The sequence below is a fragment of the Pteropus vampyrus genome, unplaced genomic scaffold, assembly GCF_000151845.1.
Source record: "Pteropus vampyrus isolate Shadow unplaced genomic scaffold, Pvam_2.0 Scaffold20, whole genome shotgun sequence".
NCBI lineage: Eukaryota > Metazoa > Chordata > Mammalia > Chiroptera > Pteropodidae > Pteropus > Pteropus vampyrus.
The window spans coordinates 13,984,263-14,010,132 of NW_011888801.1; the positions used below are offsets into that span (position 1 = coordinate 13,984,263).

Genomic DNA, 25,870 nt, shown 5'->3' on the forward strand with positions numbered 1-25,870 from the left:
CCTTTTTTTCCATGCTGAGTCAGTCATGACTCACCTGAAAAGTATGGCAATGGAAAAGTCAAGGACACAGATAAAGGTACTTTCCTGAGATTACCTATATGGTGAATCAATAATTGTCTACTTTTATCGCATGAGTTATTGTCTTTACACCTACTGACCTGAGATCTTTGGTGTACACAGATAGCTCCTGTTTGCAGTAATAGAGAAGCACTTTTAGGTTAGCGTGGGGTTTATGAAGTCATTTTGAGGACAAAGTCCTCTAAAAATAGTGTGAACTAAATAATGCTGAGGATGAAGAGCCTATATGCTTTGACTTGTAGAGCAGAAGGACATTAGAATTGAAGATATAGAATTACATGCTTCTACGAATATTGGTAAGACATTTACATATGTCTCTTCTATTTACTCAGCCTCTTAAAGGGGGAGCAGCATCAAGTAATAAGAAAACAGGCTTTAGTGTTAAAGGTTTATATTTCACCTGGACATCTGGCTGCTGTATGCCTTTGGCCAAATTGTTTTCCTTACTATATAGAGAAAATCAAAACATCCATTTCTTCTGTAAGAGAGTCTGTGTAAAAAGGCTGGCACATGTTGGATTGTCAATATGTATGCATTACTATAAATCTGAATCTCTTTTTTAAAAAGCCTTCCTATTTTAGTCAGTTTCAGATTCTTAGAGGAACCATCTTCAATTGGAACTGTACGGAGCGAGTACAGTATCTTGTTCCACAACTGGCTTCATCAGGAACTGCTGTGACAGGACTTTTCATTTTTGTTTTTTGTTCTGAATTCAGATCTGCTTTGCTAAGGCATGGAGGCAGAAGATGTTTCAAAGGCTGAAGACAGAGCCGAGGACCCAGATTCCAAAAATGAAGGCCAGTCTGATGTTGCCCAGCCTGACTTCCCATGTGGAGGGGAGTGCCAGTCCCCCACAGCTCTCTGGGAGACGCTAGAAAGGAAGTTTCTGGAATATCAGCAGTTGGCTTGTATGAGCCCTGCTGAACATCAGAAGAGCCTGTTGAGTGTTCTTCCACTTTTCCTAAAGGTTGGTATCTTATTTTTGAAACTGTAAGAAGATAATATAGTGCTCTGGGGACACTTCTGGAATGATTGGAAGCTTGAGTTGGTAGTTTTAATATAATCACAAGAGGTCTCTGGTGGCTTAGAGGAGAGTGCATTGCTATTTAATAAAGATGGTAAGCAAGGCTCATCTCCAGGATGAGGAAGGGCTTAGAATGGATGGACAGCTGGCTCTTGAGTAATACTGTCTCTTTAGCTAAAAAAGTTATATTGTTCAGCCACAATCCCAGCTTGGAAGCTAGAGAAGAGACAAGCTCCTTTGGGATCTAAAAAAGGAGTGTGTGTCTTGAGACATGAGTCACAGGGATGGCTGTGACTCAAACACCAGACATGCCAAAACCAAGGCCTAGAAAAGCCAGGACATCAAAATGTATCAATAATGCAAACTGAGGTATAATCAGTGAGACACACCAAATAGTGCTCCCTACCCTGGTTACAAACATATGGGAGAAGTCCAGCCTGTCCACTGGGTCCACACTCCGGCTAGTAGCAGCTGGTGACAGCATGAGTACAAGGGATTTTCTTTGTTGTCTTGGAACAAAGCTTCTGACAGTGAGGTCTGCCTTATAGTTGAATATATTGAAGGCTGGTTGTAGAATTGAAAACTCATCTTTTTGTGAAGATTTAATTTTTGCTTCAATATTGTTTTGGCTTATTATTAAAAAATATATATATACAATCAAAACACAAAGAATATGAGATACTTTTCACTTTGAAAATAGAGAGTAGGACAGATGGAGACTTACGCAGGTTTTTACTGGAAACCCCTTTGTTAATGCTTCATCTAACTTACTAACCAGAAATATTTAAGGATTTCCAAAGGTAATTCAGAATCTTCTTGGGATCATATTTATAAGATGCATCGAATACTTAGGCATGTTTTTCTGTAAAAAAAAAAAAATGCCAAATAACTTATTGTTCTTTAACTCATTACTTTCCTCCATGTTTTGGACTTGTATACCCCTTTCACAGATTGGATAACTGGGGCATCGGGAACATGACGGAAAAGAGAATCCAGGCTACAAGAGCTAGCTCAGGTTTTTCATTCCTAACCTCCCTACCCTGACAACCCCAGTGGGTTGTAGGAAATAGCTCAGTCTCACTCAGTTCTTAGACCAACATTGCCCAATGAAAGGCAAAATGTGAGAAGCCCTCTGCCGTGATTGAAATTTACTAGGAATATGTATGGGTTAATCCACTGCATTGTGTCTGTCCCACTCTTCTGGGCAGCCTAGCTCTGAGGAAGGTACTCTGCATCTGTGAGCCAGGGCTTGGTACTTCTTCGCCTCTGTCCAGGTTGTTGATTTGAGAATTCCTTCATTTGTTGTACAAATAGTGCGGCTATGAGGTTAAAGAAGATAGAGATTTCACCCTCATAGAGTGTTCAGTTTAGAGCAGAGGATACTGAATAGCACCCAGAATATGCTTTGTTTTGTTGTTTAACCCCTACAACAATATTTTTTGTTGTAGGGGTTAAAAATGAGTTATTGGCCATTATTTTTCAAAATGGAAAGTTTCACCTGAAAATCAGATTTCCAGTTTCTCTTGAAAATTTTGATAGCTATAATACTAGTAATTAGATGGAGATGGTTAAGTGCACCCCTTTTAGACAGGAGATGGTCTTTTTCTCTTGGTTTACCCTAGTCCCTCACTTCCTAATATTCTTAACACAGGGCACCTTACTCATTTATGTTATCTGACCTATAAGCGTCTGAGCTTGCAACTCTATAGATAGCAAGCATTTGCTATTATAACTGAACCTTGATATTGGTCCCTTCCCCCCAAACACTGCCCTGGGAATTAGATGCTTAATGGTCCATGCGTATCCAAGTCAAAGAGATCAGGGCTTAAGCCCTGGATTCACTGCTTATTAGCTGTGGATCCTTGAGCAAGTTACTAAATATTACTGAACCTCAGTTTATCATCTGTAAAGTGGAATTAATAACACTTTGCTGGGAGACCGTGAAGGTGAGATAAGATGATAATTGTAAAGTCCACGGCACATGGAAAACAGACACAGCCCTTATTACCTTCTCATCAGCCTCCAGGATACTACCTGCTCATATGTAGTTGAAGATCCTGTAACCATGATCCCCAAAACTACTGACACAACCTGCTATGTTTGAATCCCTGGAGAAGGGATCAATTCCATGTCTAATGAACTCTGGAGAAGCAGAATATTACAGGCTTTTAATCACTTTCTTAAATTCTACATTTTTAATTAAGTCCTACATGTCTGTAAGCCTGTTGTTCCTATTAAGTTCTGACTAAAAAACCTGCTAGAACCAGAGCCGGAGCCTCAGGCTTCGTCATTAAGAGGTGGAAGTGAAAAGAAACATGGGGTGGGGGGAAGTGGGAGGTTCTTTTTTTTTCTGGGTGTAATGTGGATAAAATCTGAGCTGTAGACGAAGACTGGAAACATCCATTGGAATGTTTAAGAAGTCAAGCTTGTGCTCACTCTGTTCTGAATTTTATAATCATAAAAGATTGTTCTTCAAGGTCTTCTACAAAGAACACCCTTGAAAATACCAGGACTTAAAAAGTTATTTCATGTCCTATAGATGTGGCTATTAATGTCAAAGCTTTATGCATGTATTGGTTGTCATGGAAACCATGGCCCAACTAAGCTCTGAGTCTCCCGAGTGCATCTAAAGGAGTCCTGGAACACTTTGTTTGGTGAATCTCAACTTTCTATAACTGTCTCTTTTCACTTTGGGCCCAAGGAAAATTAAGAAGATCTGGAATATTCTTTGTTGTAAGATAATGCACACAAGAGATTTTAAATTGTTGCCCTTGCTTGAAAAAAGTTATGTTCCTGGGTTGTGGAATCTTATCTAACTGGATCAGACTTTTTATCAGTCAGACCCAGCATGGAAGGAGTGGTTCATTTGTAGTCAGGGTTCTAGCGAAAGTTGATGGCAGTGTGTGCCCCACCTCAGTGGCCATCACCTGCCTTGACCTAGCAAGTTTTGAGATTTGGCGATAGGCATTGTCTTGTGTAGCAGACTCCCTCAGAGCTGCTTCTTTGGCACCTTCTCCCTAAAGAACTTCCCTTTAGCCTTTTTGGATTTCTTTCTTATCTGACTCCTCCAAATCGATAGCAGGGATGAACTTTTTCCTTATCCCTGTCATTGTTTATACATAAATTTGCATTAACTGTTAGGCAAGTACGAAGATGGGCTTAGTCGGTTCTATATTAAATTCTAGCCTCATTGTCTCATCTCCGGGGTTTTTAAGGAGTAAACCCACTCAACATTGTGGTTTCTGTCTTGCTAATAAGAAGAGCCTAATGGAGTCTTAGGGCATTGGAACCCCAACAGGGAGCTGCATTGAGGGAATGAATCAGAAACAGAGTGCTCTTCCAGAACTTCAGGCTCTTCTCCTCCACCAGGCTTCATCACTCCCTTTCATAGGTCAAAGAGGAGTTCATAGAAAATGGTCAATTTCACTGATGATAGCTAGTAATATTCACCAAGGTCTAACTAACTAAACCAGGCATTTTGTTTAGTGTTTATAAGCCCTCACAATAACCATGTGAAATTGGTGTTATTTTTATCCCAGCTCTATAAATGAGGAAAGAGCGGTTTAGAGATGTTGTATAACTTGTCCAAGGTCACTAAGTTGTTAGTGGGTGCAGAACTTATCCTAGGCAGTTAATCACTGGGCTCCCTCAGAAAGTGCTGGGATTTGTAGAATAGAGCACATCTGGTTTCTTTCCTTACCCCATGATTCACGTGACAATGGCTTTGCCTGGCTAGTACCTACATTCCTTTTGGGGACAAAAAGAATCCTTCTCCCTACACATGTGATGTTTAGATAGCTGACTCCAGGAGGTTTCTGACAAGGAGGGGTTTTATTGCATCACACAAGAAGCAGCACAGAGCCAATGACTTCAGTGTGCAGGGCAGTGTTTTCAGGAAGGATTAACTTTACTTTTGTTATTTTTCTGCCAAGAGCCTTGGGCTTTGTTCTTTCTAGAGCCCTTCTTATCACAGGATATCACACCAAGAGAAGGTATTCCTCTAGCAAGCATGGGCAGATCTTGCTGGCCTTCAGCTCAGTTTGCTTTAAGGCAAAGGGAACCACTTCAGGTCCTCATGTTGCCTAAAGATATTTTATAATAATAGACATGGAGGAAGCTAGACCCATAGATGTAGTTGTTGAATATTGTTCTTAGAATATGTACTTTGACAGAAAGCAGGCTGTGATATAGGAAATTCCCAGGAATTAGTGTAAAATCCCCCGGGTCAGACAACCAGGGGGTTCAGACCACATGGGGAAAAAAAAGAGATCTTTGGATGTGGTAGATTACAGATGCTGCAAATGGGTTCACACTACTACCTTCAAGAAGTGGCATCTATGTTCTCTTCCCTTGAATCTGAATGGATTTGTGATGACTTGGCTAATGGAATAAGGCAGAAGCAACATTTCCAGGCCCAGGTCTCAAGAGACGTGCAGCTTTTTCTTGTCACTGGGAATACTCACTCTTAGAACCCTGCTGCCATGTTGTGAGGAAGACCAAGCAGCCCTATGTAAAAGCCTATGTGGAGAGGAATCAAAGTCCCTGACCTTGTAGCTGCACTTGCTGCTGACAGCGCCAACTTGCCGGCCATGTGAGAGCGCCATCTTGGAGGTAGTTCTCTTAGTCTCGATTAGCTGCCTGAGCTGAGTGAAGCAGAGAAATCTCTTCCTGCTGAGCCCTGCCTGCATTGACAGGTCCAGGAAAAATAAATGACTGCTGTTATTTTAAGCCACTCAATTTTGGAGTGGTTTGTTATATAGTAATAGGTTACCAGAACAGTGGATAATGTGGGGAGAAATTCATTCATTTCTTAGTGTGGAGGGATTGAAATTAACACTTGACTGTACTCGGAAGTTAGTGTGTGTGCATGTGCATTTGTGTGCTCTTAGGCTAAGTGCCTGGCCAGTGGTGCAGAGTTCATGCCATTATGTGTGATCAATCAGTCTCATAAAAACCTAGCATGGACCCAATTGACAATGGATAAGAGATAAGTAACCTTAAATATAATAATAAAGATGACCAACAATTATTTCCATGCATAGAGTCTAGAGGGGATGGTGAGAGTCAACATCCCTCCTTGTCCATCTCTGACTCTACCTCCTCAGAGTGGGTCCTGCAATGTGGTTTATTCCCACCTCAAGGAAACAACATTTTTAGTGTGTTAACAAAATTTTGGTGCACCATTTTTTTTTTAAATTTACAAAGGAGAGACTCAATTGAGTTGCACTAGCAGGAGAAATTCACGTAAAGTCTCTGAAATGTTTTGAGCTCATTACTTAATGACCAAACCACCAAACTCTGTTATAATGGAGAAATAGTAATATTGCTGTCATTCTTGGAAACCAACCAGGCTCTCTGTCATTCAAAAGCTGGGGTTTTCTCCCATCTCCTCAGGAGCTTTTGTTATTCCTTATTTTCCTTTGGAGACTAGAGCATTATTTTCTTTCTCTTTCTTCCATGTAAGGGGACAGCCACAGGCATGATAGTGCAGCTTAGATAATGTGAGTAAATAAAAGTTTTTAAAATATTGAGCAATATTCTCCCAGCATGCAAGTCCCAGTTTGGGAAAAAAATTAGGTCCTTTTGGAAGCTGCCTTAACTCTTTGGGGTCTCCATGGTATCATTCAGTAAATGATTGCCTCCGTGTGTCAAATAGCACCCGAGTGGCCTGAAAGAGTTAATGTGGCCTCCAGAAGTGCCTATTGTGGTCCCAGGAAGGACTGTGAGCCTTGGGAGGATCTAGCTGAGTGTACAATTACTGTTCAGCTCACAGTGGCCCAATTTGCTTTATTGTAGAGTGCCTCCTGAAGTCCCACTGCATGAAGACTATCTAGATGCTCTGAGTCAATTGCCTGCAAATTGGTCTTTGAGGGGTTTGCCAGTGCAGGGAGGAGGCACAGGAATTTGTTGGGAAGACATCATAGCAGAGTTCTCTTTCCTGGGGAGGAAAATGAATCTTACCACATAAGTTCCTAACCAAAGGACTTTTTCTTTCCAGGGATTAAAGTTTCCGGATGGTAGCTGATTTCCAGGTGGTAGCCATAAAATTCTTAGACATGCACATGCTACTTGGGTATACGTGAGATAATTCAGCTCTTCACTCTGTGCCTTACTCTGGGCTTACCCTCTGGCTCAGCCAGTTTCCTCAAAGTGGGAATAATAACTACCAATCTCAAGGGGTTGTTGTCAGTGAAAACAATGCATGTAAGTGGCCCAGCATTTGGCACAAGATCAGCATGCAACACATTTAGCCATCATTCTGCATATTGTGGGTTTCTTAATCATGTGTTTACTTATCAAATATTTGTTGAAGGTCTACTATATGCAATAGCGTTGAACATTAATCTAGCATTTTTGTAGTTTTAGTAAAATTGTGATGTACTTTTTTAAATTTACAAATGAAAAGGACAGCTATGTTCATTTACAAAGCAAAAAGTTTTTAAATTCAGATACAAAGTTTTTTTTTTCAAAACAAAATAAATATCCAAGTACTCCCCACTCATATAAAAGAAATATTTCAGATAAACTAAAGCCACCTGTGCATGCATTCTAGAGCTTGTCCCTCTTCTGCCCTCCTCTAATGGCAACCTCTATCCTGCTGAATTATTAGGGGCATATATATGTAGTTGCAATGTATATTATAGCATGATTCTAAAAACCCATGAGACTATGTATAAATTATACAATAATATGGCTATATTTTTATAACTATAAGTAATATTATTGTGCAATTTATACATAGTCTTACAGGTTTTCACAGACCCATTGTAGCATACTTCTGCAACTTGCTTTTTCCACTTAACGTTTAGTTTCTAGAGTTTATCTGCATTGACACATGTAGCTCTATTTGTTTTTCAGTTCTGTATTGCATCTTTATATAAATATGCCACAAATGATTCATTCATGGTCCTATTGATGAACATTAAGTTTTCTTTCCCCAATTTCTTACAATCACAAATAATGTAGCACACATAATTCTCGTCCACACCTTCAGGTGCACATGTGCCAACCTTTCTCTGTGGAACACATCTACGAGTGGAATTGCTGGGCAGAAGAGGGACATGTGCCCTTTTAACTTTCTTGGATCAGGTTAAAAACTTCTTCAAAGAGGTTCTTCCAAGTCACGCTCCATCAGTAGAACATGGAGGTTCTGTGGCCCCTCACCTCATCCACATTTAATATTGTCAGGTTTTTCATTTTTATCAACTTGAAAAGTATAAAATACCTTATCGTGGTTTTAATATACATTTTTCTTATTTTTAGTAATTTGCTATTTATTTTATCTTTTATTAGTTATTTGTTTCATTTGCCTTTTTTTTTTTAAATCAGTTTGTCTTTTCTTACTAAATTGTAGCAGTCTGGATATATTATTCCTTTGTCAGTTATGCATTTCAAATATTTTCTACCAGTTTGTGGTTTGCCTCCTTGTTTTGTATAACATCTTTTAATATAGACAACATTTTTAATGGTTTTTACTTTTTAACAAATATAGTATCTATAGCAAGGAAACACATTGAAATGATTTCTCTTTAGAATTTTGATGCCTTTCTCGCCTTTTCTAGAATGAAGGTCTTGGCTTAAAAACACTTGGTCAGGTCTTTGGGCAGGAATGTAATTTAATATGGCTGGTGAGAGGGAGCAGTAGATGGGAGTCTAGCAAAATAGCATTTCATAGAGGCTACTGGTTGCCAGGAGAGCACATAGCAGCTATCTTCCTCTTGGGAATTTGGGATGAGAAATTGCCAGAACTCAAGTCCTGGGCCAAGGCTTGTCATTCTATTCTGACTCTTGGTCTGGAGAGAGCTCTCTTCATCCTAAGAATAATGAACTTGGCCTGTGATAACACAGTAGAACAAAGGGAAAAGACTCCGATGAAAAGCAGACCTATAACAGGATTACTACAGAAACTAGGGGGAAATTCTGAAAAAGTCTGGCATCCCATGCAGAATTTTAAAAGTCATGACCACTATTAAGTAGTATCCTAACCTATAAAAGAAAAAAGTCTGAGGAAAAAGCTGACCAAATAGAATAGAAATAAAAAAGAGACAGACAAGAAAGAATTTTAAAGAAATCAAAAAAGGAATAGGAGATTAAAAACAACAACAATAATTTAGATTGGGAAAGAATTTTCTAAACCTGGAACTCAAGTCAGAAAACAAAGAAATAGGTCGAGAAATTTCATTTCATATGAATTTCAGATTTCTGTCCAGCAAAACCAAACAATACTAAGTTCAAAGACAAAATGACATATTTAAAAAAATTGCAGTGTTATGGACCAAGAGTTAACATCTTTATATGCAAACAGCTTTTTAAAATAAATAAGAAAGCTTTGAAAATCCTAATAGAATTAGGATTCTATTAGGGCTACGAGTAAAAGGAAGCAATTCGAGAAGCATTAAAGCGTTCACCTACTCTAGTAATCAAAAGACTGTAATTGAGATATTTTTTCTTCTACAAGTTTTCTCATTTGAGATGAAAAGCATGACGGTGCTCAATGTTGGCTTGGCTGTAGAGGAACCAGCTTTCTCGCTTAGAGTCCCTGGAGGCTAATTTGATAAACTTTTTGTAGAGTGAGTTAGTAATATGTACCAAAGAACTAAAAACCAACTAAACCAAACCAAATGAACAAAAGGATCCCCACACTTTTCACTGCAATCCCACTTTTTGAAATTTATCTGCAGGAAATAATGGCATGACTAAAACTATGATATCTGCAGAGTATTTTAGTAGTGTAGGAGAGGAGAAACAATGAGGCATAGCAATTGATAGGGTAAGGAAAGTGAGGGAGAGGGAGACCTAGAGAATCGCTCTTGGAAGTTTCCACTAGGGCATCTGGATGCTCGTTAGGGCCGTTCACTGAAACAAGATGCAGCAGATTTGCGGGGAAGGCAGTGGATTTGGTTATGTGTGTTTAATGTAACAGGAACACAAGTTCAGGTGAGATGTCTAGGGCCCAGTTGGCTGTGGGTTTGGGACTTAGCAGAAAACTGAAGAATTCACAGGCACGAGAGTAGCGACACAGTGGAAGCCAGAGGGTATGCGATGTGGTGGCCTTCTGGATGCACGTGGGAAAGTGAGTATAGCCATTGGTTTGGGTTGGGCAGGACAGAGGGAGGTGACTTTCAGGCCTCACTTTGTGGCTCTGATATCTCTGACCAAATCTTGTTCATTGCATTCAGGCCTGGGAACACTCCGTGGGGATCATCCACTTTCCCAGTCTCCCAAGGCTGGCAGAAGATGTTTCTAACCAGCTAGCTCAAGAAATACACAAGGCACTTGTGGGAAAGCCTGCAGGTAAGAGAACAGAGGTCCTGGAGAAAGCTTACTAGAGAGCAAAATGGACTCCTCCCAGGCCTCCTGCTCAGTCCTTCTTAGCCTTCTAGTGGAGTTGGCATAGTGCCTTCTAAAGAGCTCAGTGGGCCCAGTTCTGCCACTGAGTACCTTGGGAAAGAAGGGAAAGGCTAGCAGAGCAGGGAAGAAGAACTCTCCAGCACCTGGGAGGGACAGGAACACACACACACACACACACAGAGAGAGAGAGAGAGAGAGAGAGAGAGAGAGAGAGAGAGAGAGGGAACCAGGGCTCTGGGAGATCGTGCTAGAATAAAAGTACACCTGAGTGTTTAATGGAGAGCTTGAAAAAGAGGCCAAAGCATGTTTTTTTGTTGCAGGGTCTCCTGACTTGCATTCTTCCACTTATGGAGCTGGACCCTGGAGGCTGGGCTCTGGAGGGAATTCCAGGGGGAATGAATAGCTTGAGCATGGTGTAGATTTCAGGAATCCCTCCAATATAAGGATCTGTGATATAGAAAGTGGAATGAAGACTCCGGACTATAGAAAGTTTATCACTGAGGAGCTTGTTGTTATTATTTGACAATAGGAAGCCATTGATGGTTGTTGCACAGAGATGGTGGTATGATAAAGGCTATTCTCCGAGGAGATTAATCTGACAGAGTGTAAAATGTTTGGTGTAGGCTCAGGTGGCATTGTGAGGAAGGCATCTTATGGGAAGATAAACCCAAGTGGAGGGGAAGCTGGGTGGGCAAGTTACTGCACTGCCCTGTTGGTGATACTTTCTCTTCTTCCTACGTTGTTCCCAGAGCAAGCACGGGCAGCAGCAGGCCAGTTGCTGCGATGGAAGGGGGATGAGGATCAGGATGGCTACTTGCTCCTGAAGTCAGTGTTTGTGCTCACTGGGACAGACTCGGTAAGTTCCAGGCCCAACTGGCCCTGGCCTGGACACTCCTCATCATGTGCACGGGGAAGTCCCAGCACAGGGCAGCGGGACATGTCAAGTGTATCTTTCTTTTCGTGAAACTGATTTCTCATTTCTCCTCTCTCACTCCCCTTCTGAAATAGAACATGGACTTTGGGGTCTGAAATTCTGGTTTGAATGCTGCCTTTTCAGTTGACAAGCTATGTCTAACCTTGGGCAAATTGCTTTACCTCTCTGTGACTTTGTCATCTTGCTAATTTTAGAATTGGGGATAATAATGCCTCGGGTGAAGGGTTAATGTGTGTGTCAGGGCAAAGCTGGATGTGTCCCAAGCATTGTGTTAATTAATCCTTCCCAAACCCTATGATTTGGATTATGGTGATGTCACATTCGTGGTCAAAAACTCGGCTCACTTATGTTGTGTAACTGCAGTCAGACTGACTCTAGAGCCTGTGCTCTGAGCCACTGCTCTTTTTTGCCTCCTGTCGAATTCAGACTGAAGGAGCCACACTTGTAGGCACCTGTCCATGGTGCATGCCCACGCAGAGATGATACTCCAGTGAGGTCTCTCCCCCTTCCTTTCCCATTGGTGCTCCACCCTGACTGCCATCATAACTTCTCAACATAAAGGGGAGGCTGGTGCTTCCTCCTTGAGTGTTTTGATGATGGTTGCTGTCTCTCAGGCAGAAGCAGTTCTGGCAGCTGTGGCCATCAGCAGAAATGGCCGGAGGCCCCATGTAGGGCACACCCAGAGACTTATTCATCCGTCATCTATGGGGAGTGCCTTCTGTGCCCGGTCTAGCATGCAGCACCAGGAACAGCAGGGTAGCAGACTGGGGCAATGGCTACCTCAGTCTAATGGTGGCACAGACATCAGACAAGGAGCAGTTATTAGCCAGAGGGAGGACCACTGGGCTTTTCCTCTGCATACACCTGGCCCACCAGCCTGAAGTACAGATCAGGGGCTTTTCTGCCCTTGGGAAAGGACTGTTTTCAGTCTGAGTAGTAAAAAATTAACCTTAAGGCTGGTTTTCTACTCTGAGCAGTCCTTCCTCAAAGCAGTGAGAGAAGTAAGCAGTTGGCTTTCAAGGGAGCCAGTGCAGTGTAAGGGACAGGGAGAACATCCCTGATCAGGGTTGCTGCAGAGCCAGGCATCAAGGAAAGAGATGGATGTTACTTGCAATGGGAGCTTTTAGGGGGCAGTGTGGGACCAGGGGCATGCTATTACTGGTTATGGCCAGGACTGTGTGTTCTTTTCTCTTTTTCTAACTTACCCACCATGTTTGTCAAATTAGTCAATCAAGTGGAAACTGTGTGGACAAAATACTTTAGGTGAACCCCACATCTACTCACTTGCGTGAGCACAAGTCTGAGACGTGCTGAGACCACAGCTACAGTAATGCTGGTGAAGCTGTAGGCAGGGCCCATAGAAGAAAGGCCTCTGGGAGCTCCATGCTCAGGCTGGTCCCCTCTCTGCCAGCTTCCTATCTTCTCTCCTCTGTCTGGTAGCTCTGGTTATTTGTCTTCACCTATAGAGTTGTTTTGGTCATAGCGAGGTTTTAGATCTGAACAGGTCCTTCATTCAGTTGTTTGCACTTGATATCAACCACCTGCTCCTGACTGAGTTTCCAGTTCCCTAATCAAGAGGCAACCTACCAAAGTCAGTGATGTGATCATCTAGGAAAGCCCTTGTTTTCATCTCTGTACCAGTCCCTCCCTCCCTCTTTTCCTTCCTGTCATCTATCTTATAAAAGATAACATTCATGCAGCACACACTGTACACTTTATATAAACTTTATCTTTACTATCACCCTGGACAGGTCCTATGATTGTCTCCATTCTTACTAGAGAATGTGTTGCCCAGAGAGAGGAGGTGACTTACCCACATTCCCGGCTACAATGGCCACACAGGCCAAAAGCATGGATCTAAGTCTGGAGCAGTGTGGTGCTGGTTGTGCAGCCATGGGTCACATCATGTCTGCTCTTCCCTTATAGGAGACACTGGGAAGAGTCGCTGAATCTGGGCTCCCCGCCCTGTTCCTGCAGTGCCTTTACCTCTTCTTTGTCTTTCCTCTGGAAAAAGATGAGGTTTTTGAGAATGATGTTCAAGTTCAGAGGATGTTTGTGCAGGTGAGTAAGAGGAGGGGCTGGACTCCTCTGGACCAAGACCGTGCTCTGCTCCTCAGAGATGCTCTCATCTTCCTTGGCCCTAATGCTGAAGCTCCTCTGTTCTCTAGGGCCCAGCTCACTCCTCTGTCCCCATTTTCAACAAATGCCGGGAATCTTGTGCATTTAGAAAGTAGATTTTCTTCTTCTCTTTCTATCTCACTGTATCTCTGTATCAATATTCCTCTTGTTCTCTCCCAGAAAGATGCGCTCCTTCTCCACTTGGCCCCACCAGCTCCTTCTCTAGTCTGCGTCCCCGAGTCCTGTCCATTCTCTTCAGCATCTGGAAACTCCTCTCCTTAGCCACTTCCCCTGAGAACAAGCATGCTGACTTCACTTGCATAACTGTAGCCAATGTTTTCTAAGTACTTGTATGTACCCACCCTGTGCCATGGCCTAACATCTGTCACCTCTAAGAGCCCTCTTGTTCATCTCAGAATGTGTGTAGTATTGTGGTCCAGATTCTATACAAACTAAGATACAGTGAGTTAACATGAGCCCAAGGTCACAGAGGTAGTGGATGGGTGGGGGACTGCTGGGGTAGGAACTCTGGGAATCTGGCAGCTGAGTCAACTTGCAGTCAGGCTTTTAACTACTCAGTGATGTCACCTCCTTCCCTCAGAGGCCATCTCTGGCCACCGAGCACCAAATGTGATTTCTTCTTGTCATTCTCATCTCTCCTGTCCTTTCTCACTATCAGCAACAGCTCTTAACATAATTTCTCATCTTCTTTCCCTGCCCCCCTCACTGACAGGTTTTGCTCTCCCAGCTTCTGGGAGGCTATGATCTCTAGAAAACAACTTCTGCTTCTCTCTGACCTTGGGTACTGGAGAGAGGGTGAGGAGGATTGTGTGTCTTACTCATATTTGTGTACCCAGATCCCAAGCAGTATCTATTCGGGAATTTTCAGGACTATTCGGGAATTTTCAAATGCAGCTGTCCATTGAACATTCATGTTCATATTAATATCCATTTTAGACTAATTCTTGAGCCAGAAACATCATTACCAGAAGGTATTTCACAAGTTCTGGTGGATTCTACTTATGGTGGGTTATCCCCTAAGCTGCTTTTTTTTGCTGGGCTCTTAGGCTTCATTTACCTGTATATAATCATATTCCAAGTGGTGACCGGGATGCAGTAGTGGGCACTTTAACAAGTCTTTGTTGTGTGGCTTTTATGGGCCTGGCAGGGAGCGAGCGCAACCCAGTCTTCACAATTCTCTCCATGGATGAACAAAATACACACCACTGTGATAGACAATGTCTGCATTCCTCAGGGTTTTCCTTAGTTCATTCCACAAAAATATAAAGTTCCTCCTGGGTATGGCTCTTTGCCAGACTGACGGTTCCTGCAGCAAGCACAGTCCCTTCTCTTGTATAAATAACAGAAAGAAGATGCAGAAGCCCAATAGGGGAACAGTCACATGAATAAATAAGCAATGCCTAATTTTTTAGGTGCCATGAAGGAAAGGTCAAAGGTGTGCTGGGATATGAGCTTAGGGAACTGATTTCTAGTAGAGGATAAAGGAGGCTGTTCTGAGGAAACAACACTGAACCAGAATTGAAGGTTGAGGCAGAGGTGCAATAGAGGAGAAGAGGGGCGGGGAGCAAAAATGGTCATCCAAGCAAAGGGTCGCATGAGCACACTCACCTGCAGAGATCTGCGCAGTTTGGACTCATGTGGAAGGAGCTTTCCGTTTGCCGAAATGGAAGGAGATCCAATTAGATTGCTAAGAGCCAAAGAAAGAAGAGTCAGGGCAAGTCCCCACTGAACTCTGTGTGCCATGATTCACTCTAAGTGGATAGACAGTATCTGAAGTCCATAAGGAGACTGAGTTGGCAGGGACAAGGGCCCTGGTTAAGAGGTTATGGAACAATGTTTATGATCTTATGGAGAAGTCAAGTTTGAGTGCTACAGGAGCACATCTTTCTTTTTAAATAACACTGGGTCCTGTTAATTCTGTATTTTAATGGTTGATGCCGTTTCCCCAACATTTCTACATAAAAAGACGGCTCTCTAAGCCAAAAATTTTGTTATTCTGACTTGGAAAGGAAAACTACTGCTTCTATGAGGATTATGAGTTCAGACTTAATCCCCAGGCCCCATCATACTTTTCTAGGTGGCACTGTTGATCATGCTGGTCTGGGGCAGAGAGTGCCCACAGAACCCATCCTTTGTGCTAATGTGTGCCCACTGGTGCTCTGGAAAAACAAGGAACAAATCCACTGCACGAAGGAGGCTTCCTGACCAAAGTCTTCTTGGTTTCTTCCCTTCCTCCCTCCTTCTTCCACTCCCTCTCTCTCTCTTTTTTTTTTTTTTTTTCAGATGTTGCTCAATATTTGCAGTGAGTCTCAGGGGCTGGAAGGACTTCTCTCAGGGAATGAGCTCAAGTCTTTAGTGATTGCCACAACCTGTCTTCAGGAGCAAAGCTGTTGCTTTTGGAAGGAGCCCACCTTCTGTGTGCTGAGGGCAATCTCCAGGGCTCAGAACCTCAGCATCATCCAATACCTGCAAAGTAGGTCCTCGGGGGACCGGGGATAGGCTGTGGGCCCACTTTCTACAACAAGACCCTGGAATACTCTTGCAGCATCAGGATAGATTTCTGAGACCAAAAATGAGATGGACAAACAAGATTTTCACCGATGCTCATCTATGTCCAGTGGATGACCCTTATTGCTTGGTTCCATTAATGAAAGTGCTTTTATTGTTCATTTTGGTATTCCATTGGAAGAGGGAGGGAAAAAAAAACATATTTACTGTCCATATATTGTCAAGAAGACACTGCATTGGGTCTATTTGTATGTTATCTCATTTGTTTCTTTGAGATAGATATTAATAATTAATGCCATTTTGCAATGGGGGAAACAGAAATTAGGAGTTGCTGAAGAATTTTCCAAGGCTCACCAGCTACTGAAGAAGAGAATCAAAATTTAAACCTATAGATACCTACTTCCAATGCCTTAGATTCTGCTCTGGGTAGCATGTTTAGGGGTTAAGGCCATTGATTCTAGAACCAGACAGCCAGGATGTGGACTCCTGCTCTGCCCTCATAGTTGAATGACCTTGGACAATTAACCACTTGAGTGCCTTGGTTCTTTTATTTGTAAAATGGGGATAATAATCCCACTGATCTCATTGGATTGTTGTGACACTTCCTTAGCGTCGTCTGCCTCCTCTTGAAAATCCAGACAATGCTGGGAAAGCGCAGACACCACATTGGCTCACAGAATCTCAGGAAAGTGTATTAGCTTCCTCTTAGAGCTGGGAGGGAAGCTCTGCCAGGCTAACTCCAAGGGAAACATTTTGACAAAGGTTTACTTCAACTGACCTCCTCACCCACCATGTGTCATTTCCTCAGCTCTACTAGCTGAAGTGCTTCTTGGGAGTATAGCTTTCCAATACTTGGGCTGACCCCAAGGTATGGGATCTTTTAGGGAGTGGCTCAGAGCCTGCCAGTGTGACCTGCTTATTTTCAAACACTTGCCGTGTGGTCTTTCTTCTTTTTGGGACCTCCTGTAAAGGAGAACATCAGCCAGTGAGAGCTGGGAGAGCTCAAGCCCGCTCTCTTACTGTAAGTGAGCCCGGGCTATAATGGCAGCCCCAGTTTAGGGATTCAAAACACCTAGTGAGGCCAGGGACTGGAGGAAATGGTTTAGGGCTGAGCTGCCCCCCCCCCGCCACACTGGAGTTGGAGACTTCTGAAAAAAGGCTACATGCATTGGTGGTGAGTGTTCCTCACTGTATTGTTACCCTCACCTGGAAAAGAAAAATTCTACCTCAGCGAGGAGCCTGCCACCTGGAGCACTGTACTCCCTTAGGGGAATGGGTAGTTTCCTTGGGCGTATAGGCTGAGGAGAAAGTCTGGAAGTAAGGGATGACCTGGTGCTTACCTGCCAGGCTCTCAACTCTTGGGACTGCTCTGCCCAGCACACAGACTTTCTGGTGCATCTGAGGCCTCACAGCTGAGGGGCTGAGCACTTGGTAAGCAATTCTACTAAGTACTTGGTAGGCAATTCTCCTGACTTTATCTGCACTCAGAAGAGACTCTTTTCAATGAAAGAGCCCTAACAATAGGAATCAATCAAAATGCAAATCCAATGACATCTCTTCTGACTCAAATCTTTCCTGCCTTCCTACAGCTCTGGAGTAACCAGAATGGCCAGGCATCACAGGAGCAGGCCCAGCTTTCCTCCCCGTCCCTTGTGGTCCACACTTCTGGGCTCCAAACCCCTCATTCTGTTTGCCCTCCCCTTATCACATATTTATATATCCCTCCCTGCACTTTCCACTGAGCTAATATCTGCTCATCTGCAGTGTTGCTTCCTTAAGGCCTTCAATGCTCTAGCCTTGGGTCTTGCATCTCATTACCTAATGGATTTAGGCTCTTCCACATTCTGAGAATTAGGAGTGGAGGGCTAAGAGACTTTCTTTCTCTTCCTATTTTGCCTGTTCTCCTTTGGGGTCTGCAGAATGTGGCTCTCAAGCTGGCACTTCCCATGGGGGAGTCTTCTTGATCCAAGAGGCAAAAGAAAAATGTTTTGGATTAATTCTCATTCACATCTTGATATACAATTTAAAGGCGGGGTGGGGAGGGAATGACTGGCAGAAAAGCTAGTGCTTCTGAGGAGATGGTGGTGTGTTTTGTTTTCCTCCTGTAGCCATGGATTGTATCAAGATCTCACTCCAGAACCTCTCCAGGCTTACAGACTCTCTATCTGCCCCTGAACTGAGTGAGGCCATGAACCTCATCTTGGGCTTTGTGAAGGATTCCTACCTTGTCTCCTCGGCTCTGCTCCTGGAGTTTGAGAATGGGGAGGGCTACCCCCTGCTACTCAAAGTGTTGCTCCGGTAAGTGGCTGTACTTAAACCACCAAACCTAGGTCCTCAGAATCATTTGGGGTGCTTTGGAAAAAGGCAGATATTGAGGCTTCTCAGAGTGTCTTCTGAAATACAAATCTCTGTAGAGCATGGCCAGAGAGACTTTTATTGCAAAAGCGATTCAATGTGCAGCAGGTTTGAGAGCCACTTCCTCAGAGAACCAGTGAATGATTGTGATAATAGTTTTACCAAGTCCTTATGGTGGTATGTATCACTTACATGCCTGTGGGCCTGACAAACAACTGTCAGAACCTCTATGACTGTGCTGGAGGGCTTTCCAGGACTGCTGTAACTAGCTCTGCCTAAATGCTTGGGGACTGGAAGTGCCAAAGAATTAGCAACCCTTAGGACCAGCCCTCAAGCAATGACTGGCAGAATCTGATAAATACCTAGCAAAGTTGCCCCTTGTGGAGGTATTGGGGCTCTATTCTGCCTCCCAGAGTCCCCAAGAGGATTAAACTTCCGTGGCCCAATGAGGAACTTGCTTGATAATCCTCTGTATTGGCTTTCTTCCTTTCCCTGTTGCACAGTGCCTCTCCCCTACTGGTATTTTGGGATCAGCTCTCAAACTACTCTCCCTCAAATCCTTGACCCATGGTAAACCCAAATGGGTCAGGAGTAATTTCTCTACTCTGACTTGGCAGGGATTGGATACGCCAAGAGATGGAAATCAAAGAAATTCTTTGATTTTCCAAACTCTTCCACTGATATTAGGAAAACTACTTAAGGGCAAGACCACATATATTTTCCTGGGCTTTGTTGAGAATATAAAAAGCCTTTTTTCCTCTGTGGGGTGCAGCTTACTCTGTGTTTTATGGACTTCACTACAATTAGGCTGCCAGTCTAGAGGGGTGACTTGGATGAGGTGGCTGAAGTCTCTCAGTCCAGAGTCTCCAAAAGGGTGTGATTATATGACAATCCTGAGGGCCTTCCCCCAAAGGAACATAACAATTAATGTCCTTATGGGGACATCACACTTTATATTAGTCTGAACCATGACCAACTGGCTCCTGCTACCATAGAGATCTATGTCATAGCAGTTCTAGAACATTTTTTATTTATTATTATTATTATATGGGGCTTGGCTTTCCCCAGACTTCTTGTGGGAGGCAGGAGGTAGGAAATTAGCCCATTCTAGGAAGTGTCAGGAAGGACCTATTGCAGCACATTGGTTTTCCTTTCTACTTTAATTGAAGTTGCACTGCCAAAGCTTTTACTCTTGACATGGCAGAGCTGTAATAAGACTTGAGAGACCCTTCTCCACAAGAAGAGCAAAGTAGTCCATCTACACATAAGTAGCTAAAAACAAAAACAATACTCTATCTTGAAATAAGCATAAGGAAGTCTAATAAAGTTCGATTATTTCCCACGATGTTTCATTTTTTTGCTCTTTGGAAATGCTAAATCTCTCACTTTGGGGGTGTTCCTTTTCTGTTGGTGCCTGAAGCGCATGCCTTTTGGGGATCCCAGCCACGGAAAGCAGCCTTCTTGTGAGCAAATGCTGTTGCTCTTCCCATGTTTCTCTGTACGTTTAGATCTAAGGCTGACTTTTGCAAATAGAGTGACTTTTACTCTGGGCACTCCCTTGCCTTTTGCTGCTGATTCGGTGGAGACCTTTGAGGTCTTCTCCAGCACCTTATTATGCATCACCTCTGCATCACAGTGAGTACCATAAGCAAACATGACTGCTCTGTCCAAGAAGTCCAGGGAGCTGGCCTCATGTATCCCTACAGGTACGAAGGGCTGACCCAGAGCGAAGTGGACCCTCACCTGGAAGAGCTCCTCGGGCTGGTGGTGTGGCTGACCACCTGTGGGAAGTCAGAACTGAAGGTGTTTGACAGTGTCACTTACCCTCAACTGGAAGGCTTCAAGTTCCATCATGAGGCTTCTGGTGGGTTATTTTGTGTCTCTGGGTGCCTGGCAGCAGCTGGAGCTATGCCCTGACAAAGCTACATAGATCTTTCTCTGATTCTTTGCAAAGAAACAAACACTTGGCACATGTCAGGGACACAATGGATTTAAAATCTCTCTCTTACAGATTTTTCTAAATGTCTTAGGTGAGACTTAAAGGAAATCTTTGATTAATAAAGGCAAAAACTTGAATGATGAAGGGAGCTTCTGATCTCTGTTGCCACCTCCGGTGTGACTTATTCTGTGACATTTGATTACATAATGGGGACTGATGACTCTGCAACAGTCACCCAGGCTCAGAGTCAGTGCCTCCTCAGTTCTCTAAGATTTGACTGACTGACTGACTGATTGATTGATTGATTGATTGATAAATTTGATTAGCATTCATTGGTGCTTTCTGTGCAGTGGACACTCTGCCCCATCCTGGACACCACTGTGAACAGGCAAGGTGTTTGCTTCCTACAAATTCTCTGTAGAGACTGTTGCACATACACAGAACAATAATCTGCTCCATAACTGACTGATAAATGCATTAGGCGCAGTGGTGACAACAGGCGGGTATCTGAATTAGTCAAGAAATCCTGTATAGAGCATGAGGTTTTAAGGCTAAATGTGGGTTGTCCAGGTACAAAGGAAGGGGTAGAAGTTTAAAGCCAGAAAGTACAGACTGGAGAAAGAAATGGAGATTGGAAACATCTGGGTGAGTCTGGGGGAATGGCACAGAGACCTTCACAGACCAGAGTGTAGAGGCTGCAGAGCTTGGGGTTAGTACAGGAAAAAGACATTGGATGGGACTCCAGCAGGGTCACAAGGAAGTGTCTGGATCAAAGAGAAGTTCCAGAAACATCTCTGGTGTCCAAGGCCGGAGGCAGGGAGCTTTCAGATGAAGTGTCTCCAGGGCAAGAGAGAATGAAGTTTAACTTTCCAGTTGGAAAGACAGGAGGGGGTGGGTTTGAAAGGTGTCTTTATTTAACAGCTTGTTTAGAAATGAAACTGACTTTGCTTAGTAATCTTTCACATAATTTGATTTTAATTGATTGAAACCAATCTACCAGCCCAGTGCTGCTCAATGGAAATATAATGTGAACCACATTACCTTATTTTATTTTAAGTGTTTTCATAGCCATATTAAAGAAAAACAGCTTAAATTATTTATAATAATATATTTTACTTAACTCAGTATATCCAAAATATTCCCATCTTAACATAGGGTCAATACAAATAATTGTTAATGATATATTTTTTTCATTATTTTCTTTGTGCTATGTCTTGGAAAGCTGGTGTGCATTTTTACACTCATAGAATATCTCAGTTTAGAGTGACATTTTGAGTGCTCAATTACCTGTCACATCTTGGATAAAGCAACTCCAGCCTTATAGTTTGGGCAACTGGATTTCTGGACTTCTGATAGACATTTACTTGCAGGTGTCAGAAAATAGGAACTTTAAATGATATTTCTTAATGATAATGCAAACTTGTATTTCTAAGCATAGGCAGGAGAAATGACTTGAAAGATTATTCTTTCATCTTCAGGGGTGACTGTTAAGAATCTTCAAGCATTCCAAGTACTACAGAATGTTTTCCACAAAGCCAGTAACTCTATTCTCTGCACGAAAGTCTTACTGGCCATCAGAACCATGTGGTCCTGGAATGCCCGCAACTTCTTCCTCCTGGAGTGGACCTTACAGCCCATCTCGCAGTTTGTGGAGATGGTACCCCTGAAGCCAGCCCAAGTGCAGATGCACTTCTTCCAGCTCCTGGAGGCCCTGGTGTTCGAGCTGCATTATGTGCCCCATGAGATTCTGGGAAAGGTGCAGCGCCTGATCAAGGAGAGCCCTGAGCCACTCTGTACCCTCGTGGCTCTGCAGAGTGTCCTCAGGATAGCCAGCGTGGACCCACTCTTCACTGACATCTTCCGGGACTCGGGGCTCCTGGGCCTGCTGCTAGCCCAGCTGCGGAAGCGGGCTAAGATCCTGAGGAAGTCAGGTGTGTAGGAGTGTCAGAGGCAGGGAGTGGGGGAACAGACTGGGAGTCAGTGTTAGCTGGGCCTGGTCTGCATGTCTGCCCTGCCACCCACCAACATAACAGAGAAAGTGAGCATGCCCATGTCACCTAGTGCCATGGGGGCCAGAAAAGGTACCCCTGGGGCACATGACTTCATAGAGCAGCAGCCTCTCTATTTTGTATAACTGGCCTGATCTTTCCCATGAAGAAATAAGGAGGATGGATGTAACTTTAAACAGACTCACGGGGCTAACTCCTGCCCGATGAATTCTCAGCTTTCAGAGGTCTTTTTCACTAGATATTGTCTGAATATTTAGATGGGGAGATAGCAGAGGGAAGGACTGGTCCTCAGTAATTCAAAGGGGAAAGAAAAATCAGAGAGGCTTAGGGCTCTTGTTGGGGACCTGTCTAGGTCAGCTGGGTTATGGCTGACTTGCTTACTCAGTGTTGTTAGGCTCAATGGTATTCCGCTTGGAGCAGGGGTCATTGCTACCTGGCTTGTCCCTCTGAGTCTTGTGTGTACTTTGCTGAGCTGTGCACCCATGGCTCCTTGGCATCATCCTTTCATCCCTGTCTCAGCCCTTACACTCTGGACTCTCAAAGTTATCAACTTCTGCTCCTCCTGTGGGACTTCAGGGTCCTTCTGTCCAGGCCAGAGTGCACTCAGGAGTGATATCCTGGGCTCTCTCACTGACTAACCACACCCCATGCACATACTCTGTTGGGGCCACTCTATGGGGTTGTCTGCAATGCCTACTTCTACCAACTTTCAAACAGGAATTGGAGTGAAAACTCCTTTCGGATCCCCACGGCTTTCCCTCAATCTGTTTATACCTGCCCCTCTGGGATTTCAGCCTGGAGGGACATTGAGACACAGGAAGCCATATATATATATACTCATACACACACACACACACACACACACACACATATATACACATATATATGTATATCATAGAGCTGTTGTGAGAATTCAACAAGGAAATATCTGAAAATGACCCATTGTTGTGTTTAGTGCATAATAAGTATTCGAGAAACATTGGTCATCTTATCCCTATAGGCTCTGTGCTACCTTATGGGAGACTGAGATAAACTTGAAAGGAGGAGCTCTTACACACTTTTTGGGGTTCAGGAAGTACCCATGCTTCCCTGGGAGTGTCAGGGCTGAGGATAAGGCACTCCCATCTTAGCATAGCTGGGCCCTGGGTCAGGCCTTGGAGTGTCTTTTGTGTGTTCTTCTTTCTAGTGCTCTTTACACAGTCTTTTTGTTTAACTCTCTGTGTTATCTTAACTATATATTGTTTTTCAGCAGCCTGACATTGAGTTTGCTCTTAATCCCAATCCCAGACCTATGACCAGTCCCAGGAGAATTCGAACTTTTTTTTGTGAGCTGATGTATCCAATCTTACTTTATGCTTTCTATTGTTAAGTGTTTCTTGTTGTTTCTTAGATATTTGTCTCCTAGTTAATAAACTCTACCTTTACTCATTCATTCATTCATTCATTCCCCCAACTATGTATTGAATTTTCCTCTCATGTCAGGTATTTTATGGCACTGGGGATTCAATGCTGAACACATAGACCTGGTTTGCCCTCACGGATCTAATGGGGACATCTATCTACCCCAGAATCTCTTAGGCATCTTCACGCCTGTGGTGTGAGCTGGCAATCCTCCCTCCCTGGCAGGAATGGCAAACTATACAAGTGTCCAAATGAAACTCAAGAAGGCAGAGCTTCAGAGATTATGCAGGATAGTGGTTCTCCAAGAGGTGTCCTCAGATCTGGCCCATCAGCATCATTTGGAAACTTGTTAGAAATGCAATTATAAGACCTTACCCAGGATCTCCTAAGTTGGAAACTCTGGGGAAAGGACTCAGCTTCTGGATTTTAACAGTGAGCCCTCCAGAAAATTTCAATGTGCTCAAGTTGAAGAAATATTGCTCTAAGGGACAGTAGAGTTACATCTTACAAATTGAGATGCATATTCCCTTATAATAGAAGCATTATCTTCTATTTCCATAACAGGATAGAAAACTAATGGAATCAAAGATTTAGGATCATACCATACGCACTTACTTTTTTTTTTATTGTTTCTTAAATATGGCAGGAAGCAAAGAGTCCACTCCCAGTGTTCAGGATCCAGAAAGGGAACTGACTTGTGTGATGCTGAAAACTGTAGTCACACTTCTGAAAGGCTCAGTTCGGAATGCAGGTAAGGATGGCACCAAATTTGTCTTGTCACTGCTTGGTAAAACAGTAACTATTTTTGGTGATTTATGTCAATGTTCAAAGGAATGACCAGCACTAATGTGTGGTTAATGTCCATTTGCTGGTTGATGTTCAATGATCATCAGTAAATTGGTAGACACCTCAGTTGACACCTTTTTCTTTTAAAATTGCTAAATAAGGTTGAGAGGAAAGGTGTATTCTAAATTTATGAGACCACAAAGCACCCCTCACCCCACCCTTTAATGTGAAATCCTTTAAGATCCTGCTGCACTGACTAGATGCTTAAAAAAAATCCAAATAATAAAATACAAAGAAAATTTGTCATTTTTAAGAGAGTTAATTTGATGTGCTTCCAGCCTATAATGGACTTAACTCCGAACATCCAAAAAAATTTTTAGCTTTCTAAGATCATGCAGCTTCCAAATTTTTTAAAAACAATATGTGCATATAATATACATTCATACATTTTATACTATGAAGCTTCAAAAAGTGACAGATGCTTTAACAAAGTGACATCAGAGGGCTCGGTGATTTGAAGCATCTTTATCTGAAGCACTCACAGACCAATTATACCAAAAGTGAATGATTATTTCCTGTGGCAGAGGGTCTCTAGTGTTAGGCTATAAAAGATTCCCTGGAGGTGCTGTTAAAATGCATATTCCTATAGATTTAATTAGAAGCAGGCCAAGGTAGAGCTCAGGAATCTACTTTTAAACAGACTTCCAAGACGATTTCCATGTAGGGAGCATCTTATCCATAATTGGAGAACTCATGCTTTATGGAATTGACCAGTCACATCCACATTTGAACAATCCAGTTACTTCCCAGTTCTCATTCCACATGTGATAACATCAAATATCAATCTTGGGGAAAAAATTCTTAGGATTACTTTTAAACAAAAACATACCGTCAGCCAAATTTCTTTAATTCCACATCCTCCACTTCCCAAGAAACTACCTAGGAATTAAATATATTATTAATTTCAATTATGGTTTGATTTCACTGATAATTTTGGCAGAGAGAAGAGAGAGAATTGCCATCTGCCCTGGATTAGGAAATTATGTTGAAATAAAAGGCAGAAGTATATCTAGTTAAAGTTTATATTACTTAAGTTTCTGTAAAAAAAAAAAGAAAGACATTTTTCAAAAACAGAATTCTCACTGGAGAAGAAAGCAGGTTTTCTTTTTAACTCTCAGCTCCACAGTTTCTCTTTTCCTCTTTTCATTTTAAAAGTGAGTATAGATTTTGAAAAAAGTTTCTAGTGGGCAGAAGAGACACACGAGAATGTAGCAAAACAGACTAGGACACTGTAAGGAACTTTCAATTACAATTTCCTTGTAATTGAAACTAAGGTGCCGAGGTCC

The 25,870-nt window shown here is 42.8% G+C and overlaps 1 protein-coding gene across 6 annotated transcripts in view; it reads left to right on the plus strand.

Moving 5' to 3' along the window:
- WDFY4 (WDFY family member 4) overlaps positions 1-25,870 on the plus strand; it is a 288,917-nt gene that overhangs the window by 16,796 nt on the left and 246,251 nt on the right. For all 6 annotated transcript variants that reach the window (XM_011355393.2, XM_011355394.2, XM_011355392.1 and 3 more), the window contains exons 2-10: positions 795-1,045; positions 10,282-10,396; positions 11,203-11,309; positions 13,314-13,448; positions 15,810-15,999; positions 18,143-18,332; positions 20,096-20,253; positions 21,807-22,259; positions 24,385-24,489. In XM_011355393.2, coding sequence (XP_011353695.1) covers positions 812-1,045; positions 10,282-10,396; positions 11,203-11,309; positions 13,314-13,448; positions 15,810-15,999; positions 18,143-18,332; positions 20,096-20,253; positions 21,807-22,259; positions 24,385-24,489 — 1,687 coding nt within the window. In that variant the 5' untranslated portion in view covers positions 795-811. The remainder of the gene's footprint in view (positions 1-794; positions 1,046-10,281; positions 10,397-11,202; positions 11,310-13,313; positions 13,449-15,809; positions 16,000-18,142; positions 18,333-20,095; positions 20,254-21,806; positions 22,260-24,384; positions 24,490-25,870) is intronic.